Source organism: Oratosquilla oratoria, chromosome 41 (genome assembly GCF_046742065.1).
Source record: "Oratosquilla oratoria isolate Oo_2021 chromosome 41, ASM4674206v1, whole genome shotgun sequence".
In the NCBI taxonomy this organism is placed as follows: domain Eukaryota; kingdom Metazoa; phylum Arthropoda; class Malacostraca; order Stomatopoda; family Squillidae; genus Oratosquilla; species Oratosquilla oratoria.
Genome location: NC_134817.1, coordinates 2,405,001 through 2,415,268, shown reverse-complemented (window position 1 = coordinate 2,415,268; position 10,268 = coordinate 2,405,001). Strand labels below are relative to the sequence as shown.

At 42.4% G+C, this 10,268-nt stretch overlaps 1 protein-coding gene across 1 annotated transcript in view; it reads left to right on the top strand.

Annotated features, from left to right (window-relative positions):
* The first annotated feature begins 670 nt into the window (after positions 1–670).
* The window catches only part of LOC143020895 (organic cation transporter protein-like), a 72,774-nt gene continuing 63,176 nt past the window's right edge, over positions 671–10,268 (top strand). The window contains exon 1 of the mRNA XM_076177780.1: positions 671–748. Coding sequence (XP_076033895.1) covers positions 706–748 — 43 coding nt within the window. The 5' untranslated portion in view covers positions 671–705. The remainder of the gene's footprint in view (positions 749–10,268) is intronic.

The window sequence follows — 10,268 nt, the reverse complement described above, 5'->3', positions numbered from 1 at the left end:
TATTCAACTATACCTATGCATTTATTTATGTATTTTATTTGTTATTTTTACATTATTATAGTTTTAATTTATTATTAATATGATATATATATGTATATGTATATATATATGTATTTTTTTTTTTTTTTTTTTTGCATCCGACCTAGATATGGATCAAAAGGTCTCCTGTCGGCATGCTCCGCCTTTGTAATCCTTTGTAGTGTACAGGAAAGGAGCAATGCGCGTTGGGTCCTGTTTCCTATTCTCTAATTTTCTAACATATATATATATATAAATATATATATATATATTTCCAAATATCATATTTAGACTTGAACTCTTGTATTTGTAAGGCCAGGGATTTAATTGGATGTTATTTTCCTTTTTTTTTTTTTCTCTCTCTCGAAGGTCTACGTGACTAATCGCAGGCAGGAATTGAGGAAATTGCATCTCTTATTCCACCCCTTCGTTACGTCATGAGGACGTGTTCGTATGTAAGAACCGATTAGGAACCTTAAATTTAGGTGAAGGAGAAAAATGACCACCCTCCAGCTTAGGATTCCAGCAGAGGATTTTTTTTTTTTTTTTTTTTTTTTTTAGAATTTTTGAACACATAAATGTTCCACCACGAAACGAGGTAGCGGAACCTTAACTCATATTACAAAATGTTAGACGGGACCTCCATCAGGGGATGCGAACACAATCCCGGGCACCCAGGTGGGTATAATGAGGGACGTAGTCATTCAAAGGCAGATTCCCCTATCGACGGGTAAGTTCAAGTGCTTTAGTGAAATATTGGAAATTATAGAAAAACAGTGATAGAATAATTAGCAATTTTATATGTAGTCATTCAAAGGTAGATTCCCCTCTCGACAGGTATAAATGTGATAGGGAAGTTAAACAGACATATAATTACACCAGATTCGAGAGGCATAGTGATCGTAAGAATCCTATGTATTCAGAACAAAGGTGGCCTGACGTATTGTAGAGGGATCCCAACGGGACTCTCTGGGTGTAGATCACAAGACCAAGTAGCAGAATGAAGAGATAAAAATCAACCTCATTTAATTCACCCCTCAAGCTTTGAGAGAAGAATAGGCATGGGGCCTTAAGAACTATTTTATTGTAAGAACAACTCTAGAGAATTACTGCAACTGGTGGTTATTATATTAGATTGTTATGTGGATATTAAGATAGATTATAATGTGAAGAATGATACTTAAAAAGGTGGCCGGAGGGTTATAGACGTAATGGGACCTTTCGCAGTGAGCGATTTGATACCAGACACTTTTTTGGGGAAGTATTATAAGCTTGCAGAGGTGTATCGTTGTACATTATTGTGTCTGAAATTCAAGTCAATTAATTTCATGATTGCAAACGGCATATAGCATTGTTTGAGCCTCTATTTATAATTACAGATGATATTCGTAAAACAGCCTATAATTGTATCAAGCCAAGCAATTTGTCATTTTCTACCGACTTCAATGGACGTATACTGATATATACTTTCATTTGAATGCACCAAGCAATAGGCAAATCCATGTAATGTATCGAAAATATAATTTTGCATCGAAGACTTTATTTTTCTGGTACGATTACTAACCCTCGGCTTCTTGAATCTGACCTACAGTCTGCGACGGCACACGTAAAATTAATCATATTTGTTTGAAAATAGCTCTCGGCAGATCTAAGAGGCAATTGTTTACATAAAAGTCGCTCACTTCAGTATACTCGTACGTCCGCCACCACTGTTGTTATCTTTTTATCTCACTGATTATCTTCATATACAGGACGTGACAGTGATATCCATTATTGTTCAACACTATCAGATATAATGCACAAACCGAAATAAATATCTTATTTTTACTGCTCATACTTACCTCAGTAAAAATAATTACCTAATTTTAGTTTTATCTTATAATTAAATTAACAAAGCCTTATCGCACACCAGTAAGTAAAAATTATAACATTAAGAGTCATGTTTTGAATTCTAAATATACTTATGCAGCAATTTATGTCGTATTTTTTTTAATATCGGTTTCCAAATTAGCTAAATCACCCCTTTTCCTCGTGAAATCCGAGACAATTGAAAATTCTAGCGCTAATAGGAATCTGCGAGCCTGACTGCGAAAGGTCCCATTCCCACACATTCCACTCACGCCATTGAGGGTATGAAATCATTATCCCCTGCACTACTACTGTCGTGAATTATTGATAAATGGTAACCCAGGGTAAGGATTTTTATTAACTTTGAGCAGTATAAATCATTATGTAATTGGATAGAAGAATCAAATAAATTGGAACAAACATTCTTGTACGGTGAGGAAGCTCTATATACCTACTCCCCACGCTATGGGTTAATTACGTATTATTCATATAATTTTTATATTGTATTGAGTATAAGTTAAAGAGGAATTACGTGTTATAAGTGTGGATAAGGATCAAAATAGTATCTCATGGATCAGTAAAACAAACTTGATGTAGACTCGAAATTTCTTTAATTCCCTTTACTCTTGATCTCGCAAATATAACGTGAAAGACGATCTAAATAGGGAAATTGAATAAAACCGTGTGTTGGTCATGAATTACCACGTATTCTAATACATATTTAACCTTTTGATTGGTATGGTGACAGCGAAACACGACTTAAACGTCTTGCGATTACTAATAAAAAAAATCTAATTAACTTAGAATTTTCCAATTAGCATTGTATAGATATATTTTAATAACTACCATCTTGTTCGTAGTATTCGGGATTGGACATGGTTTTGTTCCAATGAAGGGGTAATCTACATCTCGCCCATTCATTCATTTAATTAATAATCAGTTGTAGTTGCCGAATGTGGCACTACATATTTGGCGTCAACGGTGGGATTTACGTCATTTGCTAACCTGAAACCCACCTGCCCGTGCATTAATGGGGACGTGGAAAGTGTCACTAGTAGGACACAGGCAAGTACCGAGAGTTTTGTGCATACCGGGCGTTGATGTCCAAGTGTATAGATTACCGGGAGCGAGAACCATATGCTTACTAGTGTATAATTATGGAGACACAACTCATCCTGTTGACTGGAAGTAATGACATCAGAGTCGGAATAGATCTTGGGCAATTAGCAAATAAAATGATAGAAATAGCGGATGAGATCGAAGGGGAATGTGACACGTCAGTTCAACACCTATAGGTTTTTATAAACGTTAGCAGAAGATTGAGTACATTGGACGGCGACAGGAAAGGCGATGGTGAGACATAAGTTAATTACGATTATTGAGGAACGCAAAGAATCCGAAGACGCATAATTAGAAGAAATTAATCAGTAATGGAAAGTAAAACTGAATAGGAAATTAAACAGGAAGAAGGAGAAAGGGCATGTGATACAAGCGAACAGAAGGTAGTTGGAGAAATAGGAGACACTAACTGCACTGAAAAACCTATTACAAGCTTACACACCGAATCCAATAACTCGAACAAGGGAGGATAGACCAAGGGGACTCACGAAACCAAGAGGCATCCCCATATTGACATAGAAACAATTGTAGGGACTTGAAGCCACAGATAGGTTACAATTATTCGTTGAGTTAGTGGAACAGTATAGTGAACGCATGATGAAACAAATTATCAAAAGAAACATCAAACCAGTCAATCCAGAGAACATACTCAACCTGGTAATTTATTATAAAACCAAGAAAACTAGCCACCTCCTTATTAGAAACAGCCCCCAACAAGAGAAAAGGGAACTTCAGAAATCCCATGTCATCTATAGGTTCACATGTACACGAGGGAACTGTGAAGCCCTCCCATCCACCTATATTGGCATGACGACAATGAGGTTGTTCCGTCGCCTCTCATATCACCTGACATCTGGAGCCCCTAAAAACCACTTAAGAGAAGCACATGGCATGACACTATCAAGAGAGAACCTAGAGGAAAACACTGAAATTTTGGATTTATGTAGAAGCATTATATATTAAGGAGTTAAGCCCAGATCTAAATAAACAAGCAGACGACCTTAGAGCCCTCCCAAGCATGAGACAAACCGGTGCAAATCCAAACATGAGACATAACACCACAAACGCCAATATGAGACAAAACGCCACCAGTGCAAATACGAAACAAAACCCCATAACCACAAGCATGCCACATGCCGTTACAACACGCGCCCGGAGGCTTTCGTAGTACACGTGACATTTCGTCACTGCCCGAAATACCGGGTGACCTCCCCTAGAGTGTTTAGCCAGTAAGAAGGCTTAGTATAAAACTTAGAACTTTCATAAGACTCATCGGATTAATTCTTATCCTATAAGATAGTACATCCCAATAGCTACTGAAGAAGGGTCTAGAACCCGAAATCACGATCTAGCTAATATGACTACATACAGCAAAACTAGCCATCACTTTTAATGATATATATATATATATATATATATATATATATATATATATATATATATATATATATAAACTATAGAAATGAATATGCAAAAGTGCGCAGAGAGGAAAAAAGAAACTATGAAAAAGACATTATAGAAAAATGCAAGGATCAAACCAAACTATTATAGATATGTGGACGGTAAACTTAAAAACAAAGAGAAAATGGTGAAACTACGCTAAAGATATATAGAGTACACAGAAGATCTAGAAATGGTCGAAGTCATGAACAATCACTTCAAGTCAGTTTTCACTAGAGAAAAAGTACAGCATTGGGACGAAGGAAGCGAAGTGCGATCTCCCCCCCCATAAGGTAAATGATAACAAAAATAAATAAATAAGATAATGAGCAATTAACAAACTTTGACGTTAAGAAATCACAAGGCCCGACGGAATTGCAAACTGGATACTAAAAGAATGCAAAGACGAAGGAAAAATACCAAGGACTGGAAAAATGCCAATTTTGTACCAGGACATAAAGGAAACAAGGAAGAACCAACTAATTACAGACCAGTCTTCCTGACAAGCACAATGCCAAAAATTTGTAAGAAGATTATCAAGAATAGATGGGTAAAACACCTGGAAGAAAATATAATAAACCCAAGACAATTTGGATTCAGACAGGGAAAATGATATACCACAAATTTAATCTGTTCTTTTACTCGAGACTAATAGATATAATACGGGAAAGGGATGGATGGGCTGACTGTGCTTTCCGAGACTTATAGAAAGCCTTCGACAAAGTACCACGCAATGAATTATTAAAAACAAATGGGAAACGTAGGAGAGATACAAGGCAACCTACTAAACTGGATGGAAGATTTCTTGAATGGTAGAACATTGAGAGTAATACTCAGAAAAAAGTATTTAGGTTGGAAGGAGGTGATTAGTGGAGTCCTACAAGGATCTGTATTGGCTCCAATAATGTTCGCTATTTATGTGAATTATATGGATGGTGATGTGGAATATTACATGAGCTTCTTTGCAGACGATGCTAAATTGTCAAGGAAAGTGAAAACCGAAACGGACTGCGAATCACTACAGAGAGACCTGAAAAAGGTTTGGAAATGGAGTCAGAAGTGGGAAGTGTACTTCAACATTAAGAGATGTAGCTTAATGAAGTTCAGAAAAAGTATAAAAAAAATCAGGACAATATACAATTGGAACTAATGAGGTAGAGAAAGTGGGATCTGATAAAGACCTAGGAGTAATTACCTCAAACGACATGTCCTCTGATAAACAAATAAATAAAAGTGTCGGAGAATCCTGTAACTTACTAAGATAAATAAAATTGACGTTTACCTATTTGGATGAAGAAATTATTAGAAAAATATTAGTCACATTAATAATGCCTAGACTGGAGTATGCTGCGACATTATGGTCACTCAGTACCAAAAAGAATATAAAGAAAATTGAAAGAATACAGAGAGCAACCACGAAAATGGCCCGAGCACTTTTAAACTTGTCATATGAAGAGAGACTGGCTAAATTGAAATTACCGACTTTGGAACAAATAAGAGAGAGAGGCGACCTACTGATCATCTATAGAATCATGAAAGGCACGGAGAAACACAAGAGGACACGAAAAACTCAAAAATGATAGTTATAGAAGAGATCTGAAGAAAAACAGTTTTCCACACGGAGTGGTGGACACTTGAAACAAACTGGACGAAACAATAGTGTGTGTAAAAACCGTATACGCGCGCCCTTTGACCCCCCCACCCCCCACCGGGGGATGCCAACCGCTCGTCCCCGTCCATGCCACATTCACTACATTCACACTACACACACCCTTGATCTCGAGATCAACCTATTCTTCGTCTCCTTGGAGGACGTGTGTCGCGGCGAGGTCTCCGCGACACCGCCCCCTCATTCACCGTCACTCCGTGACTCTCTTCCTCGTCTTCTTCATTCACCACACGCCGAAGATCCAAGATATGCCGCGGCACTCCTTCGACAGAGACGTCGTTCCGTGAATTCACCTCCGTTACTATCCTTCTCGTCCACTGTGACGTGCACTTCCTATCCTTTGACTTCACGCATACCTCCTCCCCCACCTGAACTGAGGCGGGGCCTTCTTCAGCATTGGCCGGTAGCCCCGGCCACCTCTGGGGATGTCGCCAATCGTATTCAAACACGACTCTTTGCGGAACCGAGCCTTTGTCTTGGCCTGACCTGGGGGACATGTTATACCAGAAAACTGCCTCCGTGGGTGGTACCAGCCGCCTCTCGGCAATGGAATTAATCGTGCGATGGTGTCGTTCTACTATTCCATTTCCGCTTGGTCGGTAAGCAGCCCGGAAGAAGCGTCTCGTGTTCCACTAGTCAAACATGCCTTTCAGCGCCTCCGACCGAAATGCTGTGGTATTGTCCATCATGACTTCATCCACTGGGCCCCGTTCCAGAAATATCTCATTCATAACCCGTGCAATATCCTCTCCGGTCTCCGCCTTCAGCTCCCACCAGACGGCGAAGTGTTCTGGGCCGCAATCGACTATTGATAGGTACCTGCCTCGCCGATGGTGGGTTACATCAACCGCCAGCCTCCTCCAGTTTTCTCCCACACTAAGTTCCCCCGCCGAGTGCGGTCTGGGGGCGGGGTCTATTGACTGACATCGGACGCACGCTCTCACCGCCCGCTGGACTTCTTCCCTCGATATATTCGGGTCAACCTTCCTTGCCAGGAACAATGACCTATCGACACCTAGGTGGTGAGTTCCGTGCAACTCTTTCGTGCGAAGGGACCCTGCAGCGCACAATTCAAGCTTCTCCTCATGTTCTTCCTTCACTTTCAGCCAGCTTTTCTTCACTCTGGTTAGCGCATCTGCTTTGTTCATTCCCGATGGCATCTCTGTCACCCTCATCCTCAAACCGATCTCGTCTATTAACTCCCCCAGTATCCTAAGATGATGCTTCACGAGGACCTCTGCAGCCCCTTTTGTGAGTACTATCTTCTCAGCCGTCAGCACTGAGTTACTTTCAGCCAGCTTTTCTTCACTCTGGTTAGCGCATCTGCTTTGTTCATTCCCGATGGCATCTCTGTCACCCTCATCCTCAAACCGATCTCGTCTATTAACTCCCCCAGTATCCTAAGATGATGCTTCACGAGGACCTCTGCAGCCCCTTTTGTGAGTACTATCTTCTCAGCCGTCAGCACTGAGTTCATCCACCCTGCTACTGTGGCTGAGTCAGTCCTGATTTCGATCTCACGCAGCCCCCATTTCAGTGCCAGCTTTTCTTCACTCTGGTTAGCGCATCTGCTTTGTTCATTCCCGATGGCATCTCGATGTCACCCTCATCCTCAAACCGATCTCGTCTATTAACTCCCGGCAGCGCACAATTCAAGCTTCTCCTCATGTTCTTCCTCCACTTTCAGCCAGCTTTTCTTCACTCTGGTTAGCGCATCTGCTTTGTTCATTCCCGATGGCATCTCTGTCACCCTCATCCTCAAACCGATCTCGTCTATTAACTCCCCCAGTATCCTAAGATGATGCTTCACGAGGACCTCTGCAGCCCCTTTTGTGAGTACTATCTTCTCAGCCGTCAGCACTGAGTTCATCCACCCTGCTACTGTGGCTGAGTCAGTCCTGATTTCGATCTCACGCAGCCCCCATTTCAGTGCCAAATTGACTCATTTTATGGCCGCGTCCAACTCCGATACGTTGATGTGATGGTAGTCATCCTTTTTTTCGCTGCCACGGCCCATCTTCGACTACCACGCCCTTCATCTCCAAGACGGTGCCGGTTGTTATGTTGCTCGCGTCGTACCACACTACGTCTCGGCCCTATTGTAGTGCGTTCCACTGTCCCCTCACCGGATCATCATGTCTCGTCCGTTGTACGACGTCACGTATCATCGTTAGCGTGCCCTCATCAATCTTTTCTCCCCAATCCTTCGACACCGACCGCCTCTTAATGTAGCTGCACGCTATATGGAGCCAACCGGGGATCGGGTAGTAACCCACCAATTTGCCACACAGGGAGAAGAGCTCTCGTTTGCTCATTTCGTCTATAACCTTCGGGATCTCGTTGCCTCTCCTGAACACCAGGTCTCCAGTCCCGTCCCTTTCCAGTTGCAGCCCCAACACTGCTCCTCCTTCCACCGGTTCCGGCCCCTTCACTCTTAATCCGTACAGAGCCAAATGTTCCACTACGTCCAACGCTGATACCACGCTATCACCCACCAATATGTTATCGAGGTACGAGTCAGTGCCCTTCTTCATCGTCTCAGTCTTCTCCAGCACTGTCTTCAGGATGCTCGTCATGATCCTCGGGGCCGAGCACAGGCCAAACGCCAGTCTGGTTAAGCAATAAATTCTACCTTTGTATTTCACTAGTTGGTATTTCCATAGCTTCTTCGTCACGTGAATTTGTAGGTAAGCCGCCCGCAGGTCTACAATCGTGGACGCCCGCCTCATTCGGCGCCATCTGCGTAGGGTCTCGCTACATACGTCTACAAAATCATCGCCAGTATGACACCTCACGAACTGGTTCAGTTCTCGGAAATCCAACACCGGTCGTACTTTGTTCTTGGCTGGCTGTATCACTGTTATCAAGGGAAAAATTCCACCCTCCACCAGTTCCTCCCGAGGACTCATAATTCCCTTATCAATCCACCGCTCCACTTCAAGGTCAAAGTTGTCCCTCACCCCCTCTCCGAGGGTATGCTAATCTTCTTATTTCGTTGGCGAACACATCAACCTGTTCACCTGCCCACCGCATTCTTTGCAGATGAGAAAACGCATGAAACGGGCTCTCACCGAAAGCCTCCTTTAACCTTTTCTTCACCTTCCCTTCATCCGGTTGATCATGAGTCGTCATTTCCAGACAAATGGCTAACGCGTCGTTCTCCAAATTAAGGGCAATATAACTCGCCACGCCCGTCACTCCCGTTAGCTTCGCGACCAACTCCACATTTGTAAGCCACCCGGCGACGTCTCCATTGCCGTCAAACGGCCTTAGGGTGATATTGTTTATCTTCAATGGCTCCTCGGAGCTCGTGGGTGCGGCCATCTCGGCGCCTAGATAACTTGTAGTTGGGAAAGGTGATTTACTTACTCATTTTCCGTCGAAATCCCGTTCTTGTGGTTGCTTCTGGGTCAGTCCTTAACACTACTTGGATACACACAGCTCGGTCCCTAGGCTAATTTCCCTACCGACTTCTAATACGACCCCCTTCGTGGGTTTCCCGCCTTCATCCACACACACACACCCGTGGCCCTTGCTATATACTACCACCCATACCAACGCGCGGGCATTCCCCCTTCTGGGGTCACCGACCCGCGCACCCTTTGACACTCCCCCCCCCACCCTCCCTGGCGGTACCAACCGCTCGTCCCCGTCCGTGCCACATTCAATCAATCAATCAAATCAGCCATCTTGAGTCCACTGCTGAACAAATGCCTTCCTCATAACATTCCACGATTCACACGACCGCGCCATCCTCCGCCACGTCACTCCTGCAAACCTCTCGATCTCGTCTCTCCACCTTCTGTCTGGTCTCCCTCTTCTACATTCACACCACAATAAATAACTAGGGAGAGATAATTGTAGTTTTCCACGTTGTTTTCGCATGTGACACCACTAAATCATCTAGTTAGCCATTTTATTATGTTGTAATTCTTCTCTTTATTTATAGTATAGTTAGTATAATTATTCCCTATATAGTAATTGTTTTATGTATGTAGTCTGCGTAGTCATTACGTAATGGTGCGTCGTTAGACATTTAGTGTATGTAGTTCAGTCATTATATAATTGTTCTGCGTAGTAGTAGACCCATATACGCACTCCACCATGCGCTGATTTCTGTAGTCTGTTGTCATGTATTTTGTATAGCGCTACCTCTAATCATATTGCATGCAGG